Genomic DNA, 16,630 nt, shown 5'->3' with positions numbered 1-16,630 from the left:
TGAATGATTATAGATCATTAATTGTATCCTTTAAGTAAGTTCCAGGACTTGATGAGATCAGCATGCTATCATCTAAAATCAAGAGCACTGGAGAATCTTTACATCTATAGAAGAGTTTCTTAGCCTGGAATACATTTTAGATAATCTATGAATTTGGCTAGAAAGATTATGTCTTTAGTTCAATAAGATCAATTTCCTTTGTAATACTATGTATTTTATTTTATGCATTTTAAAATATTATTCTGAAAGAATATTAGATGTCAGCATAATGCCAAAGGAGTCCATGACAAAAAGGTAAGAACTCCTGATCTACAGGGAGTTTCTTTTTTATTTGGACCCTGCACTAGACATCCTCCATAGTAGTGGCAAACATGAGTATATGTCTCTTTTATTTCTGCTTTTCACAAAAAAGTGCATATCTCAAAACTTTAAGTTGCTTGAAATTCCCAACAAATCTGTATCTACTTCATTTTCTTTAGAGGACACAATTGTTTCTTATATCACTCCTAGAGAAGTGGTAACCATATAGAATCAACATCTATCAAGAAGAAATTATGCCAGTTTAATTACTTTTAATTTTTTGATAAATTTTCTAGATTTTAATATAATTGACAAAATTTCTTCTGATTATAGTAAAAGATTGTATCAAGTTTTTTGTAATAACTTGATTGACAAGATATAAAGAGTAGGTCACTTATTACAACCTGTGAATAATGGATCCCTGAAGTATCTTGATTATTGTTAGGAGACTTTGAAAAGACATATACTTCCTGCCTGCTGCACAGCCCCCTGGTACTACTATTTGATTTTTAATTTCAAGAAGTAAAATGCAAAAGGATTCATATGGGTGATTAATGAATCAAATAAATTAAATAATCATACATTTTGAAGTACTAAATGTTTTGCACATATAGTATTATAGTATTAATTTTCAAATATATACTGTTGTGATTAATAAAACAAAAATTATTTAAAAGCATTATGAAATTTATCATGTCTCTAGCACATTTTATTAACATTTAGGAGTTTATTAACAATTAGGAGAAATGTTTTTGAGAGTAGAAACCATCCTCAGATTCAAAAAGGTTGAGAAGCATGCGATTATAAAATAGTATAGTTAGGTATGTTCAGAATGGGTTAAGTGACTAGACCCAAAAAGCAGTCATTGGAAACGATGTAAACTTAGAATGTTGTCTAAGAAAAGTGTCTCAGGAACTTTCTGTAACTTACTTAATATTTTAAAAAATGAGTTACTTGAATAAACATATATGATGTATTTATCATGTGTAGAAGGCAGAAAGTTGAGAGGAATGGCTAATATACTAGATGCCAGGTCTAGGATTAAAAAATAACAGTTAAATAATGGGTCAAATTTGGTAAGATACAATTTAATAAATTTCTTATACTTGGATTAAAAAAAATCACCTACACCTGGGAAAGGGAAAGAAATAAGCAATTTTAACTGCCTATCATATGTCAAGTGTTGTGCCAAGAGCTTTAAAGATATTATCTCATTTGATCATTACAATAATTCTGTGAAGTAGGTTATTATTATTTTTATTGTACAGTTGAGGAAATTGAGGCAGATAGAGGTTAAGTGACAGCAGCACAGAAGAAGACCTAGGAAGTGTCTGAAGTCAGGTTTGATTTTTATATCTTTCTGACTCTGCCCACCAACGATACAGGATCAGGGAGTGTATGTGAAAGTATCTAAGAAAAAGAGTGGGAGTCTTAGACTCAATGAATTAATAATGTGACATGGCAAACTATATTACATGAGGCTTATTGTGTAGAATAAGAAAAGAGATAGTCTTGCTTTAATCTATCCTGATCAGATCATATAAAATATATTGTCTTTAATTTGGGTGCTTTATATAAGGAGAGTATTCTAAGTGTCGGGCTTAGAATAAGGACAATTTTGGAATTAAGTTGTCATCTAATATAGTTATTATTCCAAATTCTACCCCTGATACTTACTAGCTGTATGACCATGAATAAGATACTTAACTTCTCTGGGTGTTTTTGACAAATCATATGATTAATATTGATGAAAAATATTTCTGTATTTTGGCCATTAAACATACTCAATACTCATACTTGTATCAGTGATATGAAAGAGTTACAGAATCAGAAAATATTAGATCTAGAAGGGAACTTGGAGATCATGAAATCATCTTGTCTAACAGTCTCATTTACTGATAATGAAACCAAAGCTTAGAATGGTGACTTGTTCTAAAATTATTTGGCCAGTAATTAGTAGAGAGTGAGTTTAGACCCAGGTCTTCTGATTAAAATCGAAATTTTTTTTTAACTTAAAGACATTGTTTTTTTTTGTAGAACTGTGAATTATTTACTCATGATTGAGGGGAAGTGAATTTATCAATGTAATAGATAATATAAATTTTGAATTCTAACAGTTAAAAGAATGAGGGTGTTTTAAATGAATTTTTAAACTTATTATTATTTCTTTTGGGAAAAGTGGCAATGGAAGAAGAACTTTCAGGTATCCTGATTGCTTTCTTCAGCTCGAAAATGAACAAATTTCCTTTTTTCTGGGATTTCTGTTCCTGTAGCTGGGAGGAAGAGAAAAACCAGCTTCATCTACTTTTCACTACCTTGAATACAATAAGTTTTGTTGCTCCAAATGACAGAGAATTTATTAAATACTTAGCTAGGCCCTGATCTTAAGGAGCTTACAATCTAAACAGAGGTTTATTGGGGTAGAAATGGACAAAATTATAGTTTTTGTAAGAAGAAATTCAGACAAAGTGCTAAGATAAAGTCCTCTTAAGCTATGGTGGTGTTGAGGCTTTTCATATAAAAATACATTAAAGTTGTTACTAATTAAATTTATTTTAGATATTACTTCTCATTCATGCTCTTAATCAGCTGATATTTTAATTTAAAAAAATCCCTTTATTTCATTGTCTCTTTTTCCCAGGTATGATGTACCTTATAAAGACATAATCAGCTTTGTCCTGCCCAGATTATGTAGTCCTTTTCTCCTTTTTGGGGAATGGGGAAATGTGGGATACCACAAGACGCCACACGCATTGAAATCCAAGCCTGTCAAGTCATGGAGTGAGCATGATAGTGCCATGCATATGCCTTTCACCTTAGTAATTTAATGGAACAACTGGGAATACCAAAACTGCCTCATCAAGATAAAATACTGATGAAAGACCATTCCCATACTTTGGCCTCACACATATAAATAGCTGTGAAGAACAGGATAAAACTTTTACATCAGTTAAACACACACAGGAATAAAAGTCTGACATGAGAACTTGGAAAACTCTCAAATGAAATCAACAAAGGAGTCAAATTCTTCAGAATTAAAATAGTAATCATAAATGTGGACCCATGTTAAAAATCATGGCCTAGAAATTTTATATATATAAGTTGTGAAATTGGCAAAAATTTGATTTTCTCACACTCTCATTCTAAGGAACTTACCTAGAATAGCCACGACAATGTCATCTTTGAGGATTTCAATAGAACCTCTGGATAGGAAGTAAAGTGCAGTGAGAACATCCCCGCAGTGAACTAGGGTGTCTCCTGGAGGTGCATGTGTTGTTTTAAACTTCATAGCCAAAGCTCGGAGGCAGCCTTTACTAGCCCCCCGAAAAGCTTTGCAGTTCTGAAGTAAAGTCTGATTGAGATGCAGGCATATGTCAGCTTGTAGACACTCTGGAAACCCCTTTAGAACCTGAAAGGGGAAAATGTAAACAGTTTCACACTACCAGTATATAGACAATCTTGATCTGCACAAACTATAATCCTTATCTGAGGACATATAATTGTAGTAATAGTGTCAATTGGGAAGTTGTTGGGAATATTTTTATTTTGCTGTGGTTAAGAAATGTTTAGTTTTCAGAATGTGAAAACTTTTTTACTCAAATATTTATTCTCTGAATTAATTTCAGGCATTCAGACTGAACACAAATGTCTCATTAAATTGTAATGCCTTCAAAGTTTTACTGTTCTTCATTTCTTGTGATGTCATGTAGCATCATATTCTATACAAATACATTCAAATTTAACAATTAATCAGATATAACTAATGAAAGGCAATACAAACAGAAAAGTAATCACCTTTCAGAAGGCATCTTAAGTGTCAATTCAGACTACTATTGCTGATCCATATATTAATTATAATTAACAGAATTTTTGCTCTGGAAATAGCCTTGGTATTTGTAAATGTCATATACTACAGAGAGTTCAGAACAGTACCCAGAATATTTATGAGTTGGTTTGCACATTTTTAATATTAAGTATTTTGAATTGGCATTAAAAACAGAGAAAGGGAAGGAGAAAAAGAAGCATGCTTTGAAACTCTTGGGTGTGGATTAGTTTTTAAAAATGGATACAATGTCATCATTAATAATGCATGTATAATGTAGGGTGGGTGCTACAGCTTTGCCATTCACTTTGTAATTAGTCGTGACCAGGAGGGACAGATTAAACATTACATTTGAATAAATATGACTTTGTTCATACTGAGTCAAATTTCATATAGTTTACAAAAATAAAAGTTATCAAATTCCTACAAAATGGAGCTAACTTCCAGTCAACTCCTGATTATCTGTTCGTGTGTTATTTACTTTGCAGTTTATTGTCTGAAAAATTCAATTTGTCTTATTTTTCCTAATACTTTGAGTTGCTGCCTCCTGTTATCAGCATTTATCTCTCTTTATATACATATACATATGTATGTAAGTACACATGTATATATGTAATTGTTGATTACAAACTAATATTAAAGCTAGCTCATATATAACCAGTTTATGAAGTGAAAAATTCTTGAAAAATATGAGAAATCTAATGCAGGAGGAAAAGATTGGCTTTTGGGATTTGAGGGCAAATTACCTGTTTGTTGGTTTTTCTTGTTTTCTTGTTTTTGTTGACACTGCCCCTTGTATCACTGCAGATAATCATGAGTTGACGGTGCAATCAATTCATATGATATGTATGTTTGTCAAATTATCAATAACTACGTTTAGATAAATTTTATATGAGGCATTATTTTAATTAAAATTTAAAGAAATCTTTGAGAAGTAAGAGAGACTACTTTTACACGAAACGATTGAATAGTTTTAGGATGGTTCCTTTTTGAAGGGTGGGGCAACCAATTGGCTGAGCTGAGACTTAGATTGGCCACTTAAAAACTAAAATACTACATCAATTCTTTTTTGATCTGGTAGATTTTCCTTTTTACAGAGGCTTGCTCACAGGCTATCAAAATAGGAAGTATTGGCAAAATGTAGCCCAGATAAGTTGAATATAAAATTTCTGATCGATATTGTCCATATATTCTATTTTCATTATCATTTATTTTCCTAGAAATAAATTTAAGTTCATAGTTTACCCAAGGCTCTGTGCTTCAGTTTCTCCAGCAATGAAATGAAAATAAGTCCGAATTAGCCAATGGTTACTGTGCATATGACTCTGTTATGTGTTAAATCTGATGTGCTATTCTTGAAAGAAATGTTGGCCTTAAAAGTACAAAATGATATGTTAAGTATTATGGCTCTAATAATACCTAGAGCCATCTGACTATAAGTATAGGTCATTTGTTTATATAAACTCAAGAGGGGAGGGTAAGAAATTACTAGCAATTCAATAATGTGACTACTCCATTGTAATAAATATAAGAGATTAAAAATCATACTTTCTTCTTACAGTCAATGACAACCCTATTCAAGCTTGGAAAACAGATGAAATATGTCTGGAGCCCTTGCTTGGTCCCTTTCCCCACCTTGGTAGTATCTCTATAGCAGTTAGTTAAGTTGATTTGTTCTCTGGGTGTGTCTCTAATAAACTCATTCACACAGAAGTATGGATGATAAATAGGTTTAAATTTTTTTCTTTCTAAGTGTTTGCATATTAATAGTGAAGAAAAGGAGAAAGATTAGAATTAAGTTTAGAAATAGAAATGGTAGAAATGTAAGCACCCATATGGAGATGGAAAAGAATTTTCAAATATTCAATCCCATGTAATTCTTTTAGCAGTTTGAATTAGTCAGGACAAATTTTATTATTCTCATTTTACAGATGAGGAAACTGGGTTTTAGGGACTTGTCCAAAGTAATGAAGTAGTGGAGCTGGGTTTGGAACCTGTCTTACTTTGTTACTCTCAGTAGTACGATCATCCACACCTACTCTGAAAGAGTTATGAAGAAAAATTATATCCACACCCAGAGAAGCAACTGACAAATCTGAATGTAGATTGAAGCATTCTCTATTACTCTCTCTCTCTTTTTTTCTCTCTCTCTCTAATTTTTTTTATTATAGCTTTTTATTTACAAGATATATAAATGGGTAGATTTTCAGAATTGACCCTTGCAAAACCTTCTGTTCCAACTTTCCCCCTCTTCCTCCCCACCCCTCTTCCCTAGACGGTAGACTAAAACATGTTAAATATGATGAAGTACATGTTTAACTTAATTTTTCTTGAGAGTTTTTATTTTCATTAGGATGGGAGATCTATATTTTCTTTCACAACTTGATTTTTATAGAAATGCTTTGCTAAATTTTGTAAATTTGTTTTCACATATGGTTTCTTACTTGTGAGTGGGGATAAGGGAGAGAATTTAAAATTCAAAAGTTTTAAAAACAAATGTAAATAAATTGTTTTGAATGTAACTGGGGGGGGGGGAATATTAAATAAATAAATAACAAAAACAAACAAACAAAAAGAACCTGTCTTAGAACAACTCTAGTTCTTTTCCTACTACAACATATTGTAGAAGAAGCAAGGGTGAGAAATTAGTTCTTTATCCTCTAGGAAGGGTCAAACAAAATACCTTTAAAAACATATCTTGATTTGGGGATTAGATATATTCTTGAAAAGCTACAGTATGTATGAATCATTTCAGTAGCTTAAATGATATTTCATGAATCCTAGAAAAAGTATTAATGAGATTTTATGGTATGCTTTTTATTATGCAAATGACAACCCCTAAATTTGTTTTGTAAGTTTGGATTTTCATTTTTTCCCTTTGTCCTGAACCCCCAAGACTCACTGTAAAAAACAAACAGTTTTAAAATTACTATCAACAATAGTATGATGACTAAAACCTCAAGAAGGAAGAACAAGAAGGAAGTGTTTTATTTAAGATAAATTATAAGAGAAGAATTCATTCTCTTTTTTCCTTTAAAAAAAGTCTTTGGAACTAAGTCCTTACATTAAGAGTTCTTACATTATACTAAAAAGTCCTTACATTACACTAAATATTGTACCTACAATCCCTTTAAACAACTTTAGAAAAAACTGCAACTAACTCATTTCAAATGCCATTTGGGGGAATCAGGACACATTTGGACTATATAAACTTTTAAAATTCTATGATGATACTTTTTTAGACTAATAGGGAAAGTAATCTTGCTCTTCCTAACTGTACTTGTTTGATATCTCTCATACTAAATCTTCTAGAATGCCTATGCCAATCTCGCTTTGTTACATCCTTTAAAGAAGATTTTTGTTTCACATCTAATGAGAAGCTGGATATTTATTGATTGCTTGAGAAGATAGAAGGATTCCCTTGATGTTGACACAGGCTATGTTTACACATGGTAAGTATGTTGTAGCATTTGTTTCAAACAATTTTTTCCTAATCTTTATCCTTCTTAATGTAGCTCAAAGGAAGGCTTAAAAAGAGTACAAATGATATATTCTAAACTAGTTTATTTGGGCACAATAGCCCAAATGTTTCAAACAAATTGTCAATTTTAAAATTCTCATCCAGGGCTATTAATTTTTTTCTTTTTGTTTTGTTTTGTTTTTGTTAAAGCAAATCTGATGAAACCTATAGACCTCTGCTCAGAATAACGCTTTAAAATAATTTAAGGAAAAGCTAAATTTCAGAAAGATGTTAGTTAAAAAAATTAATTTTTTCCTCATTCAAGTTTATGAACTCCATGTAATCTATTCCTGGAGGAGTCTATCTCTTTTAGACTACTAAAACTTTTCTAAGAAAGAAGTGAGACAAAAAATGAAAAAAAAAAGTTGGAGCTAAATAGAAAGAAGTAAGGAAATAAGAAGTACATTTAACATTAGACCCTAACAAAAAACAAAGAACAAATCAAACCAAAAACAAAGCAATATTTAAATTAAAACCTTGGAATATTTAATTTATGTTAGTGACATTTTAAAAGGATGTCTAATTTCTTTCTTTTTCCTATCCTTATTTTCAGGTTCACCTTTTTTTTTTTTTTTTTTGCTGAAATCTCTTGTTTAGTTATAGTTATATAGTAAATTTTCTCCAGGGCTAGTGGTAAAAATTGGACATTTCTTTCAAAGGCTGATTTTTTTTTTTTGGCAGAAGAACTCATTAAATAACCTTAATATTGCATTTCAATATAAATTAGAAGTGTGAAGCAAAAAGATCCCTGGGTCACATGTGGGCAGCAACACTCCCATATGGGACTGAACCAGATTACAGAGTAAAGGGGAAATACTTAGCAAAATAAATAAAAATATAATAAAATATAAGTCACATTTAAAATAAGTAGCCTGCAGGGATGCTTAAGTATGGATTAATGGCCTCAGTTTCTATTTGGTCTTGCAACCCATGCTCCAAATATCTTTTTTCCTTTAAAAAAAATTTTTTTTTTTTAAATCCTAGTCAATTCTATTTAAATGCCTTTCTGGATCAAGGAAAGTTATAGCTACATCTACTTGTCTGTTACACAGGAAAACAAACATATCCTCAAGTTTTCTTCTATTATCTTTCCTTATAAAAGTAAAAAAAAAATTACATTTATATAAGAAAAATAACATTCTATTTTCCAAATGGGAAAATTTAACAAAAGGCTTCTAAAAGCTGCTTTAGAAATCAATAACAAATGCCTAATTACCCTTAAATTTTGTTTTGTTTTGACATCTCATTTCACTGATATAAGAAATTCCCACTGTAGAAATTCCCTCTATTTAAACAGATAAGTTGTTGCTTGATAACTTAGATTTTAAGAAAGCTACCTAAAGGCAAGGAGAGGATAAATAGCTTGGCCATAGTCACAAAGTGAGGACTTCATGATTCTATTGCTATCCTTTCTTACTATGTTATGCTGTCTTTTAATCTTAGAATAACTACAATGAAAACATTTTCAGAGCTATTAAAATTTACAAAGCAAAGAATCTCCAAAGAGTGAAACTCCCATAGACTTGATTTATAAAAGTTTTTTTTTTGGTTCATTTATTTTGTGTTCCACTAGTTGGTTGAGGCAGGCTAACCATTATTAAACTCCAGTAAATTTTTAGTATATGTTTATAAGCTTGGCACAAATTTCTCTATGCCTCTATATGTTAAATACAGACAGATGTGGTAGATTTTGTACTAATATTTATTATGCCGTGTTAAAACTATTTTAGCACTTGATATAATTATAAACTTCTGAAGAGGCTACTTAAAATGGTAATATATAATAACAATGTAGCTTAACCTTTCCTAATTTAATTTCATATTTTCAAATAAATCTACTTGCTACATGTATAGCTTTTCCAAGCCACATGCTTCGTTAAATAAAAGAATTGAGTTTTGTGATTTCTAAAGTTTTTCTAGTTCTAATTTGAGGATAATATCATCCTATGGCCTGTGATTGTATGAACGATATTCTGATGAATGACGATGCTCACAGTCCATGTAGCTCTTACCATCTTGTGAGATTCTCATCTATGTACTCTTATAAATTGGCTACGGAGGCTTTGGGGAATGGGGAGAAATTCAACTTTCTTATTTTCTCTGGATATTTCAGTGGGGCATGCTGATACCAACCTAAAATTTTGTAAATGTGAGATTCATTCTCTTTCCCTTTACTTGAAACATATCAAGATATTTTAGTTTGTCAAAATCAAGCTCTGAGTTATAAATAAAATGAGTACTTTAAATTTAATTTGAAATATTTCTATGCTCATAAATAAGAAATCTACCATAGTTTTATAGTGTATTGGAAATTTACATAGGCCATAATATTAAAACAAATTCAAGAAAGAAGTCAAATATAACTCTTAAGATGAGTTTATTGTTCATCCATTTTTTCAGTCATGTTTGTCTCTTTGTGACTCCATCTCAGGTTTACTTGGCAGAAATACTGGAATGGGTTCCCATTTTCTTCTTCAACTCATTTTACTGATGAAGAAAATGAGCAAAGTGGGTTAAATGATTTGCCCAGGGTTACATAGCTAGTAAGTGTCTAAGGCCAGATTTGAACTCAGAAAGATGAGTCTTTTTTTCCTCAAAGTCTGGCACTTTATCTATTGTATCACCTAGCTGTTTGTCTTATGATGAATACTCTCTCATAAATCTTCAAAGAAGCTATATAAAGAAAATTAAAATATGAAAAATGGATAACATCTATTAGCTTTTTAAAAGTAAGCATTAATCAAATGTGATGAGGTATCAGTTGTTAGCTTTATTTAATTGATTATCATTAGCTTCATAATGACTAAATGTTATTAAATATATATATACCTATTATACATTGAATTATGCCAGAATTTAAAATGTGATAATTATTAATTATTACCTTAAAAAAGAATTCTTTCATCAAAAATTTTTTAAAAAGACCTATGCTTATTTTTATTTTTCTGGAATATATCTGAAACATTTCAGTTACAGTGCCTTCATTATTCATTAAAATTCAAATGATAATGATTTACATGACATATTAAATGTTACTATATATATTCTTATAGTATAATATATATTATGTAACCTTAACATACTACTTAAAAGAATTCCTTACTGTAGATTTTTAATGGCCTAGTTTAAGGTCCAATGAAATTCTAGAACTGAATTTATAAAGACAAACTGAGTTAGCCATATAAAGAAAATTAAAATATGAAAATTTTATAAAGACAAACTGAGTTGTTGTAGTAACAACCAGATGTGATAGATTCATTAATTAGATTTTTTTTAGCTTGTTAGTATTATGATAACTTTTATATCCCTATTCAGGTTATTTTTTATACCAAACATACCTCATAAATGTATCAATGCTGATTTTAATTTGTTATTCAGTTATATATCTTTATGGTCAGCATGGAAGAAAGAAAATGCAAATAATTAGAGGACATGAGTTTGAATGCTGACTTTGGTAACTGAGTGATATTGACCAAGTTCTTTTATTTGCCTGGGCCTCAATTTATCAAACCTTATTTTTACCTATTAAAATTTATACAATTTTTATTTAATTTATTAATTTGTAAATTGAGGGGGTTAGACCAGATTATTTCTAAAGTCTCTATGAGTTCTAGCTTTCTGTGTTTCTGAGGGAAAGATTTAACACTGAGGGGCACTGAAAAAATCTTCTTATAAAAAATGTAATTTTATTGGGGATTTCAGGAAATCCAGGAACATGAAGAGACAGATAACAGAGGGAGAGAATTCCAGGCATGAGGGAAAACTGGTGAAAATGCACAGAATTGGGAGGAGAGTATCATGTATAAGGATTAGTATGAGGACTAAGAAAGCTAATGTCGCTGGATAGTAGAGTATGACAAATGCTGCTAAATAAATGACAATCAAAAACAGAGAAGGGACAACAAAAATAACATCAATACTTAACCTCTCTACCTGCCTCACCCCAATAAATATAGAAAAGAGGGGGTTGACAGGAGAATATAAAATTTAAAATACAAGTGAGTCATGTATATATTAAAATGAAATATTTATGACATGGGTGAGATTCCACAAATATAAGATAAATAGTTACTGCCATTCTCCAATTGATAAATGGTCAGAGGATATGAACAGACAATTCTCAGATAAAGAAATTGAAACTATTTCTAGCCATATGAAAAGATGCTCCAAGTCATTATTAATCAGAGAAATGAAAATTAAGACAACTCTGAGATACCACAACACACCTGTCAGATTGGCTAGAATGACAGGGAAAGATAATGCAGAATGTTGGAGGGGATGTGGGAAAACAGGGACACTGATACATTGTTGATGGAATTGTGAATACATCCAGCCATTCTGGAGAGTGATTTGGAACTACGTTCAAAAAGTTATATGACTGTGCATACTCTTTGACCCAGCCCTACTGGGCTTATATCCCAAAGAGATCTTAAAGAACGGAAAGGGACCTGTATGTGCAAGAATGTTTGTGGCAGCTCTTTTTGTAGTGGCCAGAAACTGGAAACTGAGTGGATGCCCATCAATTGGAGAATGGCTGAATAAATTGTGGCACATGAATATTAAGGAGTATTATTGTTCTGTAAGAAATGACCAACAGGATGACTTCAGAAAGGCCTGGAGAGACTTACATGAACTGATGCTGAGGGAAATGGGCAGAACCAGGAGATCATTACACACTTCAACAACAATACTATATGATGATCAATTCTGATGGATGTGGCCCTCTTCAGCAAGGAGATGAACCAAATCAGTTCCAATTGAGCAGTAATGGATTGAACCAGCTACACCCAGTGAAAGAACTCTGGGAGATGACTGTGAACCACTACATGGAATTCCCAGTACCTCTGTTTTTGTCTGCCTGCATATTGGATTTCTTTCACAGGCTAATCGTACACTATTTCAAAGTCCAATTCTTTTTGTACAGCAAAACAACTATTTGAACATGTATACATATATTGTATTTAATTTATACTTTAACATATTTAACATGTATTGATCGACCTGCCATCTGGGGTGGGGAGAGGAGGGGAAAAATTAGAACAAAAGGTTTGGCAACTGTCAGTGTTGTAAAATTACCCATGCATATATCTGGTAAATAAAAATTATTAAATAAAAAGAAAAAAAAGAGAAAATCTGGGGAAAAAAAAGATAAATAGTTACTTTATCTATTGGGTGATTTTCTTCTAGAATATGAATTGTTACTCTTTGGGACAAAAAGACCTACCCAAATTGACTACTCAGAGATCACTCATAGAAAGCAGAATTATTTATTAGAATTTCGAGAAGCGGACCCCATCCTGGTCTGTGAGCCAAATTCACAGCAGGAGAGAGCCATTCCCTTGAAAATGTTCACAGCTTTTATACATTTCAGACAAAGAACCTCCAAAATCCCACCGTCTATATGTTGTGATTGGTCATATAAGTCTGTATTCCCCTATTTGGTCAGTGAAATATAGTAGACAAGGTGATAAACAGCCTCTTCGGCCACATATATATTTTTAATCTCTTCTTTGGACAATGGAATGCAGCCTAGGCCTTATCTAAAATCATGTGACTGGGGCCTATAGGCCTGATCTATGTTAGCTAACAATCTTTGATCAATATATGCTTAATCTGTAAGTTCTTCATCTTTTCACACATTATCTACCCATGCTTGCCTATCCTGTATCTAATGTTCTGATTTATGACTTCAATTTCTATTTCTTATCCCCAAACTACACATTAAAAGGCCTTTCACAATGGATCATCTATGTTCTACTCATGCTATGCTTTTTTTTCCATAAATTTTCTGACCATTAAATATAATGAGGGTACAGAGAACTGACTGACTCATCTACCCACTATATTCAGGGACTATCTGGAAGGTTTTCTGCATCACATAAAAATACTTCTATCCTATCAAACTTTGCATAGTATTTAAAGGATAAAAAGGATCATTTATGGAAAAGAAAGAATACAAAGGTCGATTATTTATAACAAATAACTGACTTGAATATGTTAGTCTGGAGAATAATAGATTAATTCCATGAAAAACTTTTTGATGACTGTGTTAACTAGAATTTCTAGGGAAATATTGTGGTTCAATAAGTACACTTAATTCTTTTGAATTAGGATTAATCAAAATATAAATTAACTTTTTCCATGAAATATTGACCCTCCTTATAAGCATGTTTTTCAAATGGCAAATTCACTGACTAGTTCTTAATCTGTGACTTAGAGTATATGCCATTATCATATTCTTTGATTGATTTTAAAATAAATTTTCATATGGAATTTGTGTTTGTTGGAGTTTAATAATAACATTCTGTTCTCAATAAACTTGACTCTGCTATGATACCAAGTTAGGATTCTTACTAAATTTTATCATCCTTTCTTAACCTAGGGCAGTAAAATTATTTACATAATGTAATAATTTATTATGCTGCCTTGTACCTTGGTGAACAGACATTTAATATGTAATAGTTATTTCCTATGTCTTCAAGATAGATGAGCAGCTGTTACACTCTTAAAATATAATTATGTAGCTAAACTCAGGGCATATTCAATGGTGCTTTGGTCACATTTCTCTGTTGTCAAATTTATTTTCTAAAATTTGGGGAATCTTGAATGATCTTGATGGGGTACAACCTGACCTTAGAATGCTATTGTTATAACAATCTGTCTGTCAAAGATTCTAAACTCTTCTGGCCTTAGGATCAGTGATCTTCTGAAGTCCTCTAACTTTAGAGTGCTATTGTTCCAACAATCTGCCTATCAACGATTCTAAAGTCTTCTGGCCTTAGGATAATCCAGCAAATATTGCTGACTGTCAGATAGATAATCTGTTGGTTAGTAATAACCAACTTCCTGAGACAATAGTGAATAGATCACCCCTCAAATCTACTTGTAAGACATAAAATTAGCTCTGATTTCTCTTTGTCCTATAAATTTATCTTATTCTCCTGATTCTTTGCTAAATCCTTTTAGAATTTAGCCTAATTCAATTAGCATTACAATTACAATAAACTTTGCCCCTTAATTTGGAGATGAGTTCAAGTCTGCAAATTCTTTTGAGACATTTCATGACACCCGTATGTGACCCCAACCTCTTGGAGTCTCCTTTTGAACCTCAACAATCTTAATATATGAGCTGGAAACACCATAGGGAAAAAAAGTGTTTTTCTCTAAATCAATTAAAAAAATAATCAACTACAGGATCTTTCAACACACTTTACAATTACAATTACACCATATCTTTCAATACGCTGTGAAATGATAAAGATGTGGCATATTTTTTAATATTACAAATGAAATTCTGGTTTTTCCTTATTAACTAATATAGGCACTCAGGATAACTTCAATACAAGTATAGGTGAAGGATTTTTTATAAATAGGAACATCACAAGAAAGACTGGCAGATACTGTTCTTTTTTACTTACTTTTTTAAATTAGTAAGGTCCAAGATTTTATAACATACCTTTGGCATTCTTACTCTACTCAGATACCTTTCATATCAATCTCTTGATGCCCTCAAAATAGTATTTGAATTCTAATTTGAATTTGAATCTCCTCACTAGTCCTTTAAAAAAAACAAACCTATCTTTGTCCCTTTTAGTTCCATTTCTAACCTCTCCTTATAAAGCATATTCAGAAATATAATAGTTGTTTTAAGCATGGTGAATTGTTTTACTGCCCTCAAAGAAGAATCAAATTTTTTATTATAATTTTTGCAAATTGATTTTATTTTTGTTCTTACTTGTTTTCCTTTTATTTTTTTTAACGTCCTTACAGGTCCTTGGAATGACTTTATTTAGCTGAATGTTTTGCCAATGCTCTTTAAACTGATTTTTCATTCCATTGCTTCTTCCTGTCTTGAGATAGTATTCTTTATTATCATCTATCATCTTTCTTCATAAGATTTTATAAATGACTTAATGTTATAAGCTGGTGTTATATCAACAGTCATTTCTCCCTTGCTATGTCATTTTTTCCCCTGATTTTGTCATTTTCTGAATTCTTATGGTTTCCTTGTGGCAAATAGTATCACTTGTTAACTATCTACACAAAGTTATCACAGCCAGTATTGATTTTATTTTTTGTTGTCCCTTCCCTATTTTTGATTGTCAGTCATTTATCAATGTTTCCATGTATTTTCTGATGATATAAACCTTCTTAGCAGCCTTTTGTATTGTTCCTTGTATAAGACACTTGTATCATTTCCTATCATGACTGATCCTCATGTCTGGAATTCTTACCTTCTGGGATCACTGTTTCTTCACTTCACTGAATTCCTTGAAATCTCAGCTAAAAGTCCACTTTTTGCAAGGTTTTTTCAATTCCCTTTAAAGCCAGAATTTCCTTCACCTAGTGATTCTCTCTTTTCCCCAGTATTTTCAATGTTGTTTCCTCCATCAAATTGTGACTTCCTTGATAATAGGAAGTTAGTGAGTTTTTTTTTCCTTTTTAAAAATCCTAATATTGATTATTTTCTATTGCACTGCTCAAAATGCTTCTCAAAATGGCTTTTTGAAATCTCATAACTTTATAGTAGAGATAAAATACTCCTCAAATATTTTGTGATTTTTTTTTCATGTATACACACAAAAATCAGGGAGTGGGAAGGAAGGCCCACTGGTGCCAGTTCACAGCAAGAACAAGATTATACGATCAACTCTGATGGACTTGGCTCTTTTCAACATTAAGGTGATCCAAGCCAATTCAAATAGACTTAGGATTCAGGGAGCCATCTGCATCCAGATAGAGGACTATGGAGACTAATATCATAACATAGTATGTTTTACCTTTTTTGTTGTTTGTTTGCTTTCTTTTTATTGTTTTCTCATTTTTGTCATTTTTTGTAAGTTTAATCTGTATTATTAACATTTTCCATCACTTTCTTAAGTCTAGACAATCAGCAAAACAATAAATTTGATTTGTAGCATTTACAAAGGTACAAAAGGTCATACTGAAAATTTAATAAGTTCTCAGGAGTTCATTTGAGCTGATCA

General features: G+C 31.4%; 1 protein-coding gene across 4 annotated transcripts in view; it reads right to left on the bottom strand.

Annotated features, from left to right (window-relative positions):
- The window catches only part of KCNH7 (potassium voltage-gated channel subfamily H member 7), a 622,433-nt gene that overhangs the window by 68,175 nt on the left and 537,628 nt on the right, over positions 1-16,630 (bottom strand). For 3 of the 4 annotated variants that reach the window (XM_074303262.1, XM_074303266.1, XM_074303265.1), the window contains one exon: positions 3,457-3,709. In XM_074303262.1, the coding sequence (XP_074159363.1) occupies positions 3,457-3,709 (253 nt within the window). The remainder of the gene's footprint in view (positions 1-3,456; positions 3,710-16,630) is intronic. The other variant, XM_074303263.1, reaches the window with a different exon arrangement.

Source organism: Sminthopsis crassicaudata, chromosome 3 (genome assembly GCF_048593235.1).
Source record: "Sminthopsis crassicaudata isolate SCR6 chromosome 3, ASM4859323v1, whole genome shotgun sequence".
NCBI lineage: Eukaryota > Metazoa > Chordata > Mammalia > Dasyuromorphia > Dasyuridae > Sminthopsis > Sminthopsis crassicaudata.
The sequence above is the reverse complement of the archived record's forward strand: the minus strand, read 5'-3'. Positions and strand labels throughout refer to the sequence as shown.